General features: G+C 33.3%; 1 protein-coding gene and 1 long non-coding RNA gene across 2 annotated transcripts; both read left to right on the top strand.

Annotated features, from left to right (window-relative positions):
- The first annotated feature begins 518 nt into the window (after positions 1-518).
- On the top strand, positions 519-1,634 carry LOC112713005 (protein SEMI-ROLLED LEAF 2-like). The gene is made up of 3 exons (XM_025765811.3): positions 519-926; positions 1,150-1,299; positions 1,537-1,634. Exons 1-3 carry the CDS (start codon positions 645-647, stop codon positions 1,588-1,590), a joined length of 486 nt encoding a protein of 161 aa, XP_025621596.1. The 5' UTR covers positions 519-644; the 3' UTR covers positions 1,591-1,634.
- Positions 1,635-3,640: 2,006 nt separating this feature from the next.
- Positions 3,641-5,106, top strand: LOC140174980 (uncharacterized). The gene is made up of 2 exons (XR_011865143.1): positions 3,641-4,379; positions 4,762-5,106. It is a non-coding gene; the product is annotated as an uncharacterized lncRNA (long non-coding RNA).
- Positions 5,107-19,441: the final 14,335 nt, after the last annotated feature.

Raw genomic sequence — 19,441 nt, 5'->3', positions numbered from 1 at the left:
ACCAAGTGTTTGATGGTTTGCTTATTTGTTGGTTTGACCTAACATGCACATCAAATGTTTGCTGCTTTTCTTTTATGTGTACATAAGTAGTAATATGTATCTTTATTCTTGCTATTTCACTCTTAATTAATTATTTTTATGTTGCAAGTTCTGTCAAGGGGAGGGGAGGCTGTAGAGATGACTACTGACCATGAACCTAATACTGAGCGGGGCAGCATTGAGAACAGAGGTGGCTTTGTCTCAAACATGCCAGGTTCTTTAACTAACCCTGAATTCTATGCTTTATTGCTACTAATATTCAGTGCTGATTTTTGTGTTTTCATTCATCATTCCTTTTACTATAGGAACTTGAGTTTCGTATGCTGTGATATTAGTTTACTCAATTCCTTTTACTATAGGGCAGTGTTTCTTAGAGAATATTTCTACTTCTACCCTCCTAGCTAGAACAACAATCTCTGCTGTCTATCAAACTGCAAAATTAATCAGTTACATCCCTAATATCAGAAGAAGGCAAGCATTCCTACATAGACTGGAAATAACATTTCTACCCATTCAGCTTTATTCATTTATCTAAAGACATAGGGTGTTTTCTGGACTTATTCCTGTCTTTCCCTGATGCCTTGTTCCATCAATTGCTTGCGGCCATGGCTCATCCGGACCGTGAAACACAAATTGGAGCACATAATGTCTTCTCTATGGTGCTTATGCCATCAATGGTTTCTCCTTGGTTGGACCAGAAAACAAAGATGGCTATGAAGGTACAGAGTTATAGCTTCCACATTCAGCAGGATAGTTTTTCTGAAGCAGAACACTTAAATGGAAAACTACTAGAAGGAAACACGGTTGCAGGAGTTACTGGGGATAAAAATGCTGTTCATCCATATCGTGGTTATAGCTTTACTCGTGCACTAACTGATGGAAAAGAGGTATGACATTTTCTACTTATCGGTATTAATTGTATTATCTTAATAGTGCCATAGTGGGAGCATATGATATGATGGAGTTCGTGTCGATCATATTTAAATTTTATTGATTTTTCTTGGATTCAATTTTATTACATACATCTATCAGTTGGTTTGGTCATTTATTTTTTCTTGTCCAACAATGGAGACCCTTGGTTGTTCCTAACCATGGGGTTATTCTTTTCAGGATTTAGGTTCTCTTAGATTGAGCAGTCACCAAGTGAGTCTGTTGCTTTCTTCCATCTGGGTTCAGGCAACCTCTGTAGAAAATGGCCCTGCAAATTTTGAGGCAATGGCACACACTTTTAGCATCTCTTTATTGTTTACTCGTTCTAAGGTGAGATTGATGTATATCAAGTGTCATGATTGGTTTTAAATATATGTGATATGTGAAAACAACAAAATAATGACTTTGCCATTTTGTTCATTACTCATATATTGTCTAAATTTTGAATTATATGTTTTCTAGTAGCTGGGTTGCTTTTTTTTAATTTATAAGAGGATGATGAAGAGGATGATGAAGTCCCAAAACTAGTTCATCAGTTTTATTTTCTGAAGCTTTGGCCATCATTAGAGCCTGATTCAATATCTCAAATCAAGAAACAAGAGCTCACGGTGGAGAAAATGAACCGAGACATTCGTGAAATCACTGATAAAATCAAAGAGAAAATTGTAAGCATTGATTTTAGCCTTCAATTTTGATATAGAAGACAGAGAATAATATAATGATGTTATGCTGTTTTTGTTAACAGTCAGAAAAGGACTATGATGCGTCTGGGATGAGAAGCTCATACTACTGGAAAATGGAATGGAGACGCCACGTCGCGCGAAAAGGGAAGATACTAAGTAACTTGTATGTGGCTCTTGATGAATTGTGTTTCATGAACAATGCACCTAGGAGAAGATCTAAGAAGGAGAAATGCTTCACGGAAGAAGAGATTGATAACCATGTAAGAGCTTAGAACTTTAGTAGGATATATATTGTGCTGTGATTAATCTCTATTTACATCTTACACTTGATAACAATGTACATTGTATAGAATCTGAATTCATTGATGCGACACAGAAGCATGAGTCTCGCGGACAAAAAGCAAATTCTGAGGAACATAATCACTCATCCGAGAGATGCTGATAAATTTCAGTCACTAGAAGTGCTTAGAAATACTGTAATTTAAGGACTTATAAGTTATGATCTTTGATTTGATTAAAAATTTATACCAAGGTAAGCATTGAAGTTTGGAGTGTTGAAAAATTTAAACAGATTAAATGGGGTTACTATGAAAATCATTGCTATAAGCTACTAAGAGAAATTGAACAATTCCAAGACCAAAGGAAAAGAGCTGCTGCCAATGCTTCTGCGAAGGGGAAGATTCTGGGCTATGTATCGATGAAAAACTCCGTAAAGGACCAAATCAAGGTGAGCTATGGCATTGACATCAAAGCAGCACATTCAATTATTCATGTCATAAGATGCTACTTGTAACAGATTTTTTTTCTTAACTTGTTATAGGTGTTATGTGATGAATCTTGGGAGAACAGAAAAAAAGAGATGGCAGAATGTACCAAAATTAGAAATGCAGAGAAAAAACAAGAGGTCATAAACCAAGAATTCTGAGCTTACAATAATATTTATTCTTACAATAATATTTATTCTTCAATTTTTCTTTTTCTTTTTTATTTCTCCCTGAGATTGGATATCCATTATCAGACATGACTAATCTTTTTTCAATTATACTATATCTACACAAAAAATTTGCTGTCAAGCCTATCCTTCACTTCATTAAAGTAGTATAGTATGGCTAAAATGACAGTACTTGAATCTTTTTTATGCAGGAAAGAATGACTCTGCTGAAGCTCCTAGTTGAGAAAAAATATCCTCTCATGTAATCTAAGGAAATATATAATTAGGAAGAATTTGCTTTATTTTCCTTGATTAAAATTGGAAACAGTAAAATAATTGAATAGACTAAAGCTGAGATGCAGATGTTAAGAGGCAATGTTCAAAAACTGCAACTACAAAATTAGAATCTTGCTCAATCAAACACACATGCTACGGTACATTTTACATCTTATACATTCATTTAATATCATTATTTTTACAGGGATAATAATTCTATCTAGTTGCTCTTGCAGGTGCTTAATTTAGGAAGGAAAAGGGTGAGTTTATATATATATATATATATATATATATATATATATATATATATATATATATATATATATATATATATATATATATATATATATATATATTTAGACTGCAAAATTAAATTTTATTATCTTGCAATGATATAAACCTTTTGATGAAACTCATTTTCAGATAAAAGCATTGCAACATGAACTCGTATAGAGGGCTGCTTTATTTAAAGGGGCCAAGACCAACACTGAGGTTGTAGTGGTATGTTTCTAACATATAATTCTGAGCTTCATTTAGTTTTGTACCTTAGAAAATGTTACATGCTAGGAAAATGTGGAGATGAAGAATGGAATTTGCATGCATATTCTTGTTCCTTCCTGTTCTTGTTATGACTTGATTTTGGGTCCTCCTTCTTATCCTTGTTTGAGCAGGTATGGGGAGACCAAAGGAAGATTTCCTGATTTAGGATTAGAAATAGGTGGTGATATGAACCTAGCCGCTGGCATTTAGGTGGCACAATTGCCTCTTAAGCATCGGCAAAATAAGAAGCAGCAGCAAAGGATTATTGTCTTTGCTGGAAGGTACAAAAAACTGTCCCTTTTTGAAATATTTAATTCATTTGTTTGTAGCTATTTTCTCATCCAATTCATATAATGGATCCTGATACAAATAACCATGTTGAGAAGCTGAAGAAAATGGATCCTATAAATTTTGAAATTGTGAGTTGATTGAATCTTCTATTCATTTTGTTAAATGACATGCTGACAACTCTTCTCTATCATAAGTAACTTCAGATGTGAAACTTAGTGGCATCATATGATAGAGATAGATGCACTTTGAAAATATCATTAACAACTATTATTGAATAAAGTAAAACTTCTAGGATTTATAGTAAATTTATAATGGATATTTGATGAGGATAATGACGAAGAAGTTAATCCTTATGTGGTCCCTAGTAGCATAAAATGATATAGCTATTCTTTAATTTAATTTTTGCTCCTGAATAACATTTTTTAATGATTGAGTTTGTCAAAGCAAGATTTGGGAGGACTACTTGATTATATCCATGTGGACTCATTCGTAAATTTTCCCCAATTCATCTTCCTTACCTTCCCTCGTTTTTGCATGCAAGTGAATTTCTTTTCAGTTGAAATGATAAATTAATTTTAAATTTCTGGTTCAGTGGGAATTGACTTGCTTGTATTATTGTTGTTCTGCTGGTTTTGTTGTTAATGAGAAACCTCACTGTCAACTTGTCTAGCCCTGAATTTGAGCCGATGGTAAGTTTTGAAATCAATTCATGAATTGATTATATTGTTTGGCATCAAGTTTGCAAAGAAAAGTATATCCCTTTTTAAAAGAATGGAAATATAAGATACTCCATGAACACCAAAAAATAGCCATCAAATCATATATCATGCATATATTTATATTGAACAAAAACAGAATATCTTGCTATTGCTGATGGTGTTTCTGGGTATGCTACTCTCTCTCTCTATCTGTATCTAGCCCTTTCCTAGTGTAAAACTTCAATCATTGAACAAAAACAGAATATAAAACTTTGAAACTGGTTTTGATTAATTAACTTAACTGGAGTAAGATTGCATCATATGTTAAAATTGAGCTGTATTAACATTATAGTTTTCTCATTCTGTGCCACAGTTGGGCAGAAGAGGATGTGGATCCTTCGTTGTTCCCACGTTGCCAGGAGAAAGAGAAAACATTGAATGGATCTTTAGAAGAATTGGACAACTTTAACTTGGTTTGGCCCTAATTTTAGACTAGGTTTATGTTTATATTTAGGCAATTTTGATAGTGGTTAGCTACAAGAGCAGATTGTTTTATACACCTTTAGTGTATGCCATAGTACAGATTTTACAGGTTTTCTTTTTTTCAATAGTATTTGTTTTGAATTATAGTTGATGTATCAATACACTTTGTTGATGTATGGTTGTTACTTATTATTATAGTTGATGTATCAATATATTTTGTTTGTGTTTTGAATTATATTGACTTGTTTGTTTATAGTACTTTTCTTTTAATTTAATAATAAGATGAATTTGTTTATTTTTTGAAATAATATAAATATTCAAATACAAATTAGATAAAAATTTGTATTAAATTTATATTTATTTTGTATGAAAATAAGTTTATTTTGCAATGGAAAAATTTAAATAAAAATTATATTTTTTCTCACTGACGGATTTACAGACGGATTTTCTGTCTGTAATCAGAGTGTGAGATGATTTTTCAAAGTTTAAATTACAGATGAAAAATTTATCGGAAAATTTGTCTGAAAATCCGTCTGTAATTACAGACGGAAAATCCGTCTAAAAATCTGTCTGTAATTACAGATGGAAAATCCGTCGGAAAGCTCATCGTCTTCTGGAAATGGATGGAGAATTTACAGAGGGAAAATCTGTCGGTAACTGGTAAAAATCTGTCGGTAATTTTTCGACGGAAAAAAATTCTTTGGTAAATAATTTTCAACGAGGCTTTTACAGAGGGACAAAATCCGTCGGTAACCAAAAATCTGTCTGTAATAAAGACTAAATCTGTCTGTATTAATCCATTTTCTAGTTGTGTCAATGTTCAAACTCTGAGTGTTGTTCTGTTGTTTTTGTCTTGTTTGAAAAATCAAATTTTTGTGATCAATGCTCAAACTTTGAACGTTGTTTTGCTATTTTTTTTGGTTTCAGAAATCAATTTGGTGAATAATGCTCATACTCTAAATGTTGTTCTGTTTTGTTTTAAGGCTATGTTTGGAAGAGTTGATTGATTTTTGAGTGATGTTTTGTTTTCGGTTAAAGGCTGTGTGTTGTGTTCAATTTTTATTTTGTAAAATATTCTTTGAGGTATATAAGAATTAAGAAAGAAGACAATTTCAATGGTATTACTTTGTTGATTCTGGTCTGCCACAAGCTTGAAGATATAATTGAATAGAGAAACCCTTTATTATTTCGTTATTGGCCTATTTTTGGCATTGCATATCATTGTAGTTTGTTTATTTACAGAACTAATTGTTTATGATCCCCTTTTGAAGTAAAAAAATGCAGTTCTAAAGGTGTTTAGAATTAGTTGCTTTATTTATTGAACTTTTATATAATCAAGTATTTATTATAAAACGAATTTTTCAGTTGAACTACGGTTGAAATAATAAATCAATATAAACCAGTAATTAAAGTGGTTCGATGACCGGTTAAGTTTTTAGAACCTTGATCCAAGGTTAATTCACCTTTTTTAAAGACCTATATCATTGAAAAAAGGTAATAAAGTTAACACTCTGCAAGTGCAAAAGAACATTCTGCAAAATCAAAACTTCATGCTATAGTCTTGCTCCAATAAATTAACATCCCTTTCCTCTCTAATCATTACATGGCTGAATTTGTCTTCTTAAAAATCACGAAAACAAACTGAGCCAATAAGTTTTCTTCACCAGGAAACTCCCACAACATTTTAAAATTTCCTCAAACCTTATCAAATATATATCTGTATACATACATTATATATAATAAAAAGAAATAAAGGACGAAAGCGACACTTAAAAAAGCCATGCATACACAGAAACATTACTCTTCAATGATCTTTACCTATAATAGTAAAGTGTATATATATGATTATATGTTAGAAAATTAAAGAAGCATGGTTAAATTCAAAGGCCAACGTGGTGGTACTACGAACTATATATATATATATATATATAGCTAGGGAAGTAGTAATAATAAATAATAAAAATCATAAACTATATATATGGTATATTAATTATTGGAGTGTGGGAACGAAAATCAGACCTATAATTTGTACAATAGATAAATTAGCCACAAATTATTTAACAAGAAGAGTACACGGTAAACAGAAGTTTGTGTTTATGCAGTATGTACAAGACAATGACCATATCACTCGGTGACAATGACACAAGGGCAACTAATGATCCAGTGGTAAAACAACTGCGGCAAATAACTACACTAACATGTGGGGAACCATCTTGTATTCCCGGTCTATACTCTACGCGCAATGCTGGCAAACTTCAACAGCTTTATCCACAATATTAAGTCACTACAAGAAACGTCGTTAAAATCGACGGCCAAATCGACGGTTTAGCCGTCGATAATATTGAAATTCGACGGCAAAATAAACGGCGCAGTTGGTCGCTATAAAGCTTGTCGATTTTTTAAAATGCTAATAAAATCGACGTCCGTTCCGTCTGTAATATGGGTGTGAGAATTTTACATTCTTAATAAAATCGACAACATTGCCGTCGATATTATTATTTAAAATCGACGTCCTCTTTGTCGATAATTGATTCAATAAAATCGACAGCCTTTTTGTCGATATTTAACTTAATAAAATCAACAACACTGTTGTCCATAATATGTTTAAAAAAATCGACGCTAAAGCCGTCGATATGTGCTTGAATAAAATTGACAACGTTGCCGTCGATATTTAACTTAATAAAATCAACAACACGGTTGTCTATAATATTTTTAGTAAAATCGACGCTAAAGCCGTCGATATAGGCTTGAATAAAATCGACAACGTTGCCGTCGATTTTAATAGTTATATGTTTTAATTTTTTTTTTTATTTGAAAAATAGTAAACCGTTAATACAAATAAACTTTTAAATATAAAATAAAATTTAAACAGAGTATTAGATAACAAGACAAATAAACTTTTAAATATAAAAATAAAATTTATACTAAATATTAGATAATGAGTTTACAAACTTATCAAAATAATAAATGAGGATGCTTGGTATCAAAATGTTTCCATGCTTCACCATGGGAAGGATGTGTCATCACGTCGTCATTTCTGCGATTTTGATGATGCCACAATATATGAGGGGCAGTACTCATTGATACATACAACCTTTGTAGCCTTGGAATCAATGGCAAATAATACATTCTTTTATATGGCACCTCTTTATTTTTTCCCTTCCTAGGCTTAAATCTCTGCTCCCCACAAAATTTATATTGTCTAAGATCTTTGTCATCTTTGTAATATATCATACAACCATTGACACAACAATCTATCTTAACCTCCTTAAACCCAAGTTGGAAAACAATTTTTTTAGCTTCATAGTAATTAGCAGGAATTTCATTTGGAGTTGTTTGCATTTCTCTAAACAAAGTTTTCCACTGGTCAAAAGATCCCTGGGATTGATTTTCCTCTGATTTTATACTCAGCATCCTACTAGCAAGTGACAATCGTGAATGGATACAATTTTCCCACAAGGGTTTACTAACTAAATCTAAGAGGTCATAAAATCTCTTAGCATCTCGATTTGGCTCCTCCATTGTTGGTTGCATGTACATATGAAACTCAGGTTGCAAAGCATCAACAACCATCTCATGATAACGATCAAAATTTTCTTCCCATGTAACACTACCTAATTCAGAGCTACTTTCAATGTCTTCTTCTATCCTAATCTGATTCTCTGTGGGTATCTCTTCTCCATGCTCTGTCCAAACCCAATAATTAGGTTTAAACCCATGAGTATATAGATCAATCTTAATGTCGATCAACTGTTTAAATGTCCCACATTGACATCTGGCACATGGACACCTAACTAAACCTCCTCTGAGAAATTCATGAGTTCTAGTACACACATCCACAAATTCATTTACCCCTTTAATAAAACTGGGTTTAAGACCCCGCTTCTGATCATATGTTCTATCATACATCCAACTTCGGTTCTAGTTTTCCATTATTAATGAATTTAATTTCCTACATATCAAAGGGATAATATTCACTTTTTAATTTTTTTTATTCAATGAGAAACCACAACAAATAAAAATCTTATCATCAATATAATTTATACTTTCACTATGAATGGTTTACACAAACAAGCATACATAAGTAAGTATAGATAAGCATGCATAATAATTTAACAGAGATAATAAAAATAAAGATAAAGATAAAATAAAACTCAATAATTTAACAGAGATAATAAATAAATAAATAAGTAGAAGGTTAAACCTTGAATAGCTTTTCTGGGAGTCTTAAACTCTATTAATATTTTGTGATAGTGTATATGCTGAAGAACCAAATACTCCACTATTGTTTCTTTGATCAAAAGATTCCATTGACCCACACCACTACAGTTCCCATTGTGAACTGCTGCATAGAAATATCAAATGTTGCAAAAGAGTATATCAGAATCTTGAGTTCGATAGCAGAAAACTGAATATTCTTTCAATATTAATAATTCCTCATACTTCACAAAGAAGCAGAAAACTAACTAAGCTCCAAGAAGTTAAACCAGAAAACAGAATCAGCTAGTAACAAAATGCTTAATCAGTAACCGAATTTCAAATTCCAACAAACTTAAAACTAGCTAACAAGAAATCAAGCAAGCAATCAACACATGAAGAATTTGAATATATCCCTATTGAGTACTCAGTTTCATAACTCTAAAGAATTTTATTTTATATCTCTTTTTTTAATTTATTTTTAAATAATTTTGACATATACTAAAAATTAGTGATTATTAATTAATTGTGTAAAATGTAAATTAAATATAAAATATATATTAAAATTATATAAAAAAGTATATATAAATATATAATAATTAATTTGTTGATTAATTTTTGAGGTGGAGAGAATATTTTTATTTTCTTTGAAGAAATTAAATTCGCAGTACTAGTTGATATTTTTGTGTCCAGCTACTATGTCCAAAAACGGGCAGAACAAATGAAGGATGAGAAAAGAATAAAATAACAGCATTGAAGATTATTAAACATATTTCTTAGTAGCTAACATTAGTTATAAAGCAATTTACAAGAAATGAAAAGAAAAAAAAGGAAAGGAAGGGAGGCCAAAAAAAGAAAGAAAGCTAAGCTTGAAGAAATGAAAAGGGTAGTGTACCTGAGCTGAAATTCAAGACTAATGTAATATACAAAGATTATATGCTGGAGTAGTGTTTGGAATTTGAATGTCAAAAGTGGATATCAAAATGGATTTATCATGAAAAAAGAAACAGATTATTTGATGATATGCTCTTGATATTCACTGTTAATGCGAGACAGAAAGAGTAGGATTTTTGTTCTTTACTTGTTGGAAAGCTAAGCAGTTGGTTTGGTTATGCCTATAAAATTATATATTAACTGAAACTACATGTGATCTAGTATTTGATTGATCATTGATCTTAATCATAAAACATAGAAAATCAATAATTAAAATTCCTAAAAATTTTTAATATATCTAAAATGCATTCAATAATATATAGATATTCTTTTCCATACACATATGTTATTAGAAACAAGAAGATTGAAATGAGACATTGACCATAAATGAATTGTTGGAATTACTATGAGTAAATGACAGGGCATGTGAGTTAGTGGAAAATGACAATTTGAGAGTTGCAGTGATCAGAGTTGAGAGAAGAAGAATCTTAGACATGTGCATCATTGGAATTAGGGAGATGCACATGTCCCAAACCTAAATCCACAAGCTTGGCTCGTGGCTAGTGACCAAATTAAAGGGGTCCTCCCACTTTCTATCTGCTCTATATAGAGTGGTCTCTCTTCCAAACCAATTCAAACTCAACACAACAATCGAATAATAGTGCACCAATTCAGTAACATACATACACTTGCATTATTCGTTCAACTACTTACTCTAGAAAAATGTGTTCCACTTGTAAGGTTAATGTTGCCCCTTGCTGCAACAAGCTTGAAAACGATGATCCTGATGATGGCTATGCTCCTGCAACTACTAATTGCTTTCGACAAGAGGATAATAATGAATATGATCATTCAAGTTTCATGGAAGGTGATGATGACGATGATGGCTATGACTACGCTCCTGCTGCCTAATATACTAAAGCAAAAAGTTCAAGGGTCAGCACAATTTAGTGTATTTAGTCAGCACTTATAGCTAGTTATCGGTCTAATTCTTTTAGTTTAGTAGTGGTTCTAACAAAATCAATTCTAGTTTGTAGTTATAGTTAACCAAAAAACCGGCTGATCAAACATAGAAATTAAATCAAAAATTCCATTCAGGAATTTCTCCGAACATGTGGTGTGCAGAGTTCAAAACAGTAAATTTCAATTCAATCTAAGCAACATTCAACCCAGTAATTTCAGAAAGATGTAGCCAACAACAATTTCAATCCAGAAACACAAGTTTTAACAAACCTAAGCCTAACCAAAATTTCTAGAAATAGAATTAAAAAGCAGTGAAAATAAAGAAAAGAAAGACATGGAACAGGGGAAGGGAACCTGCATTGATGAAAGGAGGAAGAAGAACGAAGAGGCGGTGGGGTGGTGGTGATGTCGCGGTGGCACAGAAGGTCGCCGCTGCTGGTGGTTGCTTGTCGGTGCTTGAAGACGCGGACAAAGGGTGACTCCACGAATAGGGGTGTCGCACGCAGGAACGAAGAAATGGAGAAATGGGGAAGAAAGAGAAGAAGGAAGAGAGAGAGGGTAGGCGATGGTGGTCGCCGGTGGTGGTGTCGGACGGAGGCGGTGGTGAAGAGAAAGTGACGTCAACCAAAGATACCTAACTTGAAGAATACCTAGCTTGAATTTGGGGAAGTTTGCGTTTCTGAATTTGGAAGCCGGAGTGGACGCGAGGACATATGTTTTTAGTGATAAAAATCGATAGAATATTTGTCGATTTTAATTAAAAAAACAACACACAAAGCGTCTATTTTATAGATTAAATTTACACCGTCCACTTCATTTTAGGAAGCAATCAAGACCGTTCAAATTTATCGACGGCAAAGGTGTCGATAATTTAAATAATAAAATAGACGCTATATTTGTCGATTTTAATATAAAAAAACAACACATATGGCGTCTATTATATAAATTAAATTTAGATCGTTTATTCTATTTTAGAAAGTAATCTAGACCGTTCAAATTTATCGACGGCAAGGTTGTCGATATTTAAAATAATAAAATAGACACCATATTCGTCAATTTTATTTTCGACTTCTGGTTTGACCCTACCATGACGATAATACAGAAATAAATTAATGCCTTATAAAAATATCGACGAATAAGCCATCGATTTTAATATTTTTATTTTTAATTATTTTTTTAGTAATATCGACATCAAGCCGTCGAAAATTATCGACGGCAGAAATAGCCGTCGATAAACACGCTTTTTCTTGTAGTGAGTGAACCAAAATGAGAAACAAAAAAATATAAAATGTGCAACAAGGAATCAAAATAAAAAGAAGTGAATAACAACAAGGAATCAAAATATAATATGCGAAAGAAATGAACAGTTGATTATTTGATGAAAACGAACATACTTCGGGCAATGGAAGTGAATATCACAAAAGGAGGAGCAACTTATTTTTGTTTGAGCACTGTCAATTGAAGAAAAAATTTAGGGCAACCACAACAGAAAGAAGGAGTGATGGCAAAACGGACAGCAGCGGAGAAAATGTGAGGAGCAACAGTTGCGCAAACGTGAGGAGCGACAGCAGCACGTCAGCAACAGAGCGCGATAGCGGCGCGAGCAAGAGGAGTGATGACGGCGTAATTGTGACAGAGCGACGACGGCAGCAGAGAATGAGGGTTGAAAAAAGTGAATTCGGGGTTAAACGAGGGATGGTAATGAAATGGGAAATTTGGGGGAAATGGTGAATTGTGTTTCTGAACTTTGGACGGGAAGTGGAAGTAGGATCTGTGTTTTTAGTGATAAAAATCGACAGCATATTTGTCGATTTTAATTTAAAAAAAACAATACCCTAAGCGTCTATTTTATACATTAAATATACACAATTTATTTGATTTTAGAAAGCCATCTAGACCATTCAACTTTATCAACGGCAAAACACTATCGATATTTTAAATAAAATAGACGTCATGTTCGTTAATTTTAAAATAAAAGTCATTTCCACCCATGGTTCGTCAACAATGGGAGGATGAAAGGAGAAGGGTTAATGCATTATAAAAAAAATCGACGACTTGAATGTCGCTTTTAATATTTTATTTTTAGTTATCTTCTTTTAACAATATAGACAGCAAGCTGTCGAAAAATATCAGCAGAAGATATAACCGTCGATTTTTAGCTTTAAAAAATATGTTATTTTTTTTGTGGTGGTAATTCATTAATCTTCTTCAACCAAAACCTATTGAATCTTATTTAGTTGAATAATAACTACTCACTACAAGAAAAAAACAATATTTATAACGAAAAAAAAATATTACAAAAAACCAAAATTTTGAAACAAAAGAAATTTGTAACAAAAAAAGGGGTCGTTATAGTGTGTTCCATTAAAAAAGGTTTTGTAACAAAAAATGGAACTGTTATAATTCAAAATAATATTTTGTAACAAATATTTTTGATACAAAAACCAAAATTCGAAAGTGATAACAAATTTTGATCTTCAAAATATTTTTGGTTACAATATATTTTTTCCTATCATAAAATTTTGTTACAAAATATAATTTGATTTTGTAACATTCTTTTTGTTAGTTACAAAAGCACAATATTTATTTTGTAACAAAAATTTTTTAATACAAATTGCATTCATACTTTACCAAATCAATTTTTTAATTAACTGATTTATTAACTACTTTACTAAGCAAGTCAACCTTTATATAATATATAAAAATATAGAAATTCAAGCATGCTTCATTTAACTAAAAATGTTTTAAAATAAAATAACATTAATGACTACATTGATTAGTTCTACAAGTTATATTTCTTCCACAAGTTCAACCAAAAGTTAAAAGTCTAACATAGATTAGTGTCTCTATGAATCAAAATGTTCTTGAGTCTTTTAGGTAGCATGTTGTCACCATTTTAGCACTCCTATATATGAGAAAAACCGAAACAAAAATTAGAAATAAGATATAACACCAATTATAATTTTTTCCATTAACTTTATCCAAAACTTTTAGAAAAAATTTGGCAGAACCTCACCTGAAACTTAGATATTTCCATCGTTTATGGTTCCATAAAAAGCAACCAATTCATTACTTGCTTCTCAGTAAATACACAACCAATTTATCAAACCAAATAATTGGACCTTATCCATATACAATTAAACTATACTAAAAATATGAATCATCTATGAATATGTATTAAAACCATAAGCAATTTTAGGGGTACCTTTCATTGTCAAGGCACGCTATAAATGAGTTCACAACAGCATGTTGAGTTTCTAGTTGAGCTTTCACTCGAGCTAATTCTTCCTCTTGCCATGTTCATTGCTCTTCAAGTTTTTCTTTGAACACCTCAATAGTTGTCACAATGAAAAATTCAAACCTGAAAAGAAGAACTTGCAAAGTATCAACAACGGCCTTAGATGGTTTCTCTTGCACTGAAATAGGAGAGTAACCTAGAAAAGTTCAGCTTTGTGCAACGTAAATAGTCCCTTTATGATGTTTGAAAAGATTAATTTGGATTGTATGATCCACAATATAGAATGAGAAATAAATTACTTACCTAAGATTAAAGGGAGGATAATAAGGCAGACAAGGAAAGTCATGCTCACGAGAAATGAACAGCCCAGCGCATTCAACCAAAGGCCTAACATCAAAATTACAAATAAAGAAGAAAAGAGAAGAGCCAGTTACAAAAGAGTTGAATTGCATGTTTGAATCATCAGAAAAGAGCTAAATTTGTAGCAGATAAAACATAAAAATAGAAAAGGCGATAGATTAAGACATAAAATGGTCAATTGGGCATATTCACAAACAAATGGAGTACTTAAACCAGATAGCTCTGTGGCCTCAATATGGTGGTGGTGCAGATGCCCATGATGATAATGATGATGGCAATGATCATGGCCATGGTCATGAGGATACCCAAAGCCATAAAGTTTTATATCTTCCTCCTCCGCCAACTCCTCGGGAAGCTTGTGGTTATTTTTTTAATATTTTTACAAAGAAAAAAATAAAGTCATTGGTATATACATAAAAGAGAACACAAAAATGAGTATGGTCTGGAGAACATGGTTAACAATTGAGTTAGAGAAACAGGCTCCTATTATGAGTTCTTACAAGAGAGGAGTGAATTTATATATGTACACAAGAAATAGAGGCTAATCAACTCCTAGCTTCTAACAACCTTTAACTTTTAACATATATCCATCACATGGTTTAATGATTTTCATGGTATTTCCTGAGTTCATCAAGGTGTGATTTCCCACCAAGCTGTCATGTATCATCTACAGTGTTCTACTACACATGTAACTCCCTAATTATCCTAAGCCATACCTCATGCCATAAAGCCAAGGATAATTAAAGGTCATGACAATTTTAAGGCTTATACGATAATATATATATAATAAATAATAATTCTAAAAGCCCGATGATGTAATAAGTTCAAAACAGAGTTCCAAAAGCACAAACGTTCACACAAAGCTAAAATCATAAAAGGTACATGATATAGATACAAGATAATAATGCATATGTAGATATAAGAGTATAATAATCATAAGATACTAGCCTCAGCCCACGGAGTTTAGGCCGACTAGTTATATACAAATATATAGAGTTTTGAAAGTTAAAACAGTGTACAACATATCTCTTTTAAAGTAAGCTTCTAAGGAAAATATAAATAGAAAAGTGAGAGTACTAAGCAAAATATCCAAAAGACTCCAAAATATGATAAAGATCCTTTTGTCACCATCACGCAACTCACCGAGGTGGGTTACAACCTGCATCTGAAAAACAACAACAAAGTATGCAATGAGAACCAGAGATTCTCAAAATGGTAATAGTGGCCAGTAATGTAAGATATAAGATTCCGAGACGCCAGAGGAAATACTAGAACTTCATATCCATCATAATATTCAAGCTTATGAAACTTGTAGTTAAATCATTAAACAAGTCATCAAACTTAGGGGATTTCTAAACTATTAGTTCACCGCTGTCCCACAGCCTTCACCAGCCTAACCCCATTGCCACCGCCTACCGAAGCTCCCCATTCCCAGTAGAAAACACAAGTAATTTATACAAATAAAGCACAAGTACTTATCATGTATCGCAAGTAAAGCAAGAAGCAATTAGACATGCTATACAATTAGGAAAATGGTGTGCGTGTACGCAAAACCCATACTATTTCGTATAGCAGCAGTACCAGCAAGTGCACTAGGTCGTCCAAGTAATATCTGAGCGAGTCAGGGTCGATCCCACGAGGATTGTGGCTTGAAGCAAGCTATGGTTGTCTTACAGGTCTTAGTCAGGCAGAATTAGAAGGAATTGGATTATGTAAACCTTGAATGATTATGAAAAGGGTAAAACCGATTGGATTAGCTAATAGGAATTATATGCTGGGAATAGAGTTGAGAGTTGGAGTTGCTTTGTCTTTCTGAATTAACTCTGGTACTACTGCTCTCTTTGCTTGTGAGTGATTTCTTCAATGGCACGCTGTCTGTGATTGACACTGGTTTGAGCAGCTTTCAATACTCCTCCAGATCTGAACCCCAGGTTTAGTATGGATCCATCTCTACTTGAGGGTGAAGTGCGTACAGTCCATTCTCCTTTATGATCCTACTCAAAATGCCACAGACAAGGTCGGATCTTCTGGATCAGAGAATGCTGCATCGTCAGATTCTAGCCCCTACCACAGAGACCCTAATCTCCCGGAAATCAGCTGAATTGATGTCTCGAGAAGTTCCCAACGAAGTCACGGATTAGCCATTTGAGAGATGTATATTCAAGCTGTTGGTCATCCTTGTCCGGTGAAAGACGCATTCTGACCCAAGTTGACGTGGGTGTTTGTCTAGCACATTCATCTTAATGTGATGAACATAGCTAATTGGTTACATCATTCTATTCACCACGATGAAGTACGAATATACATCTTAGAATTAATCAAACATGGATCGAAGAGAAATAGTAGTACTTTTATTAATTCATAGGACTCAGCAGGGCACCTCCCCTCAACCTAGGAGCTTTAGAAACTCATACTGAAGTAAAAATACAATGAAAAAAAAATAAAAATATGTCAGACCTCCGCTAGAGAGAGCTGTAAAAGGTTTGAAGTCTCCTGAATTACATAAATAAAATCCCATAAATACCAAATAGAACTGTAAAAGGTTTGAAGTCTATTTAGTGCTAAAATCCACTTCTGAGGCCCACTTGGTGAGTGTTTAGGCTGAGCTTTGATGAGATCCACGTGCTATGAGGCTCCTTGGGCATTGAATGCCAGCTAGGGGGTCCTCTCTGGGCCTTTGGACGCTAGTTTCTGCTCTTTGGGCGCTGGACGCTGGAAGAGGGCAGGTGGCTGGCGTTGCACGCCAATTTTGGGCCTTTTAATCCGAAGCAAAGTATAAACTGTTATACATTGCTGGAAAGCTCTTGAAGTCAGCTTTCTTTATCTATTGAGAGTGCTCCATTTGGACTTTTGTAGCTTTAGCAAACCTATTCCGAATGCATGCAGGTCAGATCTGAACAGCATTTGCAATGCTTTCTCTGTCTCTGAATCACACTTCTACTCCAGCTCCTCAATTTCAGCAAAAAATACCTGAAATTGCTCAAAAACACAAAAGCTCATAGTAGAATCCAAAAATGTGAATTTAACACTAAAACCTATAAAAACATAATAAAGCTAAACAAAAACTACTAAAAACTATATGAAAGTGATGTCAAAAAGTGTATAAAATATCCGCTCATCACAACACCAAACTTAAACCATTGCTTGTCCCCAAGAAACTAAAATCACAGTAGGATAGAAAAGAAAATTAAGATACAATAAATTTCTAAGTTTCAAATGAAGCTTAGTAAAATCAGATGAGCGGGACTCAGTAGCTTTTTGCTTCTGAAGAGTTTTGGCATCTCACTATCCATTGAAACTCAGAGATGTTGGCATCTTTAGGAAGTTAGAATCCAGATGATATTATTAATTCTTCTAGTTAAGCTTATTTTGATTCTTAAACACAGCTTTTTGAGTCTTGGTCGTGACCCTAAGCACTTTGTTTTCTAGTATTATCACCGGATACATTCATGCCATAGACACTTTACCTAGGTGAACCCTTTCAGATTGTGACTCAGCTTTTCTAGAGTCCCCAGATAGTGGTATCCAGAGTTCTTAAGCACACTCTTTTTGCTTTGGACCACGACTTTAACCGCTCAGTCTCAAGCTTTTCGCTTGACACCTTCATGCTACAAGCACATGGTTAGGGATAGCTTGGTTTAGCCGCTTAGGCCAGGATTTTATTTCTTTGGGCCCTCCTAACCACTGATGTTCAAAGCCTTGGGTCCTTTTACCATTGTCTTTTGGTTTAAAGGGTTATTGGCTTTTTCAATCTGCCCTCCTTTTCCTACATTTTTGCACAGTAATGGATTTTTCTGCTTTTTTTTCTTTTTCTTTTGCGCCATTTTTCTTTCTTTTTCGAATGCATCTATTTTTTTTCTTTTGTAACATGCTTTTTCTTTTTCTTTTTGCTGCTTTTTCTTGCTTCAAGAATCAATTTTTAGATTTTTCATATCACCAATAATACTTTTCCTTTTTCCTTATTCTTTTAAGAGCCAACATTCATAAATTTCAACTTTAAATTTGCACTATTTATTTCATACATTTAGAAAGAAAAAGCAAATGACACCACATCAACTAATTAAACTAATCTTATTTTCAACTTGAAATTAATGCATCTCTCAATTCTTAATAAAAAATATTTTATTTAAGCAAGGTGAGAGATATATGGAACATTTTACATCTTTGAGACATCAAATGCAAATGATCATGCAACTAGAACAAGAGAACAGATAAATAAACAGAAAAAAACAGAAAAATAAAATAGGAAAAGGGTGTAAAAGAGAACGAATCCACCTGAATGATGGTGGCCAGTGCTCCTCCTTGAGGATCCCATGTAGTGCTTGATCTCTTCTATGTCACTCTTTTGTCTTTGTTAAGGTGTCTACACAGGTTCATGTACATGCTCTCTGGTTTGCTCCATCCTTTTCTTCTATACTTAAGAGTGGTAGAAGTCACAAAGTAAAGCTTTTACAACACCAAACTTAACAATTTTGCTCGTCCTCGAGCAAATATGATCAATGGGGAAAAAGAAGGTGGGGGTAGGTGGAGCTTCCGTGGGACCTCTTGGTCCTGAGAGGATAGGGAATTCCAAATTCCCTACTTCTCTGCATTGGCATTTGAATGCCCAGGGGCTGCTCCCTGGCTGGCGTTCAACGCCAGCAATATTCCCCTCTTGGGGCGTTGATCACCCAGTGAGGGCTTCCTCACTGGCGTTCAACTTTGACACTCTTTCCGGAGTGTTTTGTTTTCACTGCTATGAATTTTGTCTTTTGACTAAATATTACATAATCATGACTCTAACAATTGAAAGGAAAAATAAAATGAAAATAAATGGTTGAGTAAGGTTGGGTTGCCTCCCAATAAGTTCTCTTTTAAACTCAATAGCTTGATCTTTAGC

Source organism: Arachis hypogaea, chromosome 9, assembly GCF_003086295.3.
Source record: "Arachis hypogaea cultivar Tifrunner chromosome 9, arahy.Tifrunner.gnm2.J5K5, whole genome shotgun sequence".
Taxonomy (NCBI): domain Eukaryota; kingdom Viridiplantae; phylum Streptophyta; class Magnoliopsida; order Fabales; family Fabaceae; genus Arachis; species Arachis hypogaea.
The sequence above is the reverse complement of the archived record's forward strand: the minus strand, read 5'-3'. Positions and strand labels throughout refer to the sequence as shown.

Excerpts from the sequence above, each read along its gene's own strand:
- LOC112713005 (XM_025765811.3), top strand. The coding sequence starts at position 645 with ATGGCTCATCCGGACCGTGAAACACAAATTGGAGCACATAATGTCTTC. Across the intron at positions 927-1,149 it reads CACTAACTGATGGAAAAGAG|GATTTAGGTTCTCTTAGATT; the intron begins GTATGACATTTT and ends TATTCTTTTCAG. Across the intron at positions 1,300-1,536 it reads TATTGTTTACTCGTTCTAAG|AGCCTGATTCAATATCTCAA; the intron begins GTGAGATTGATG and ends GGCCATCATTAG.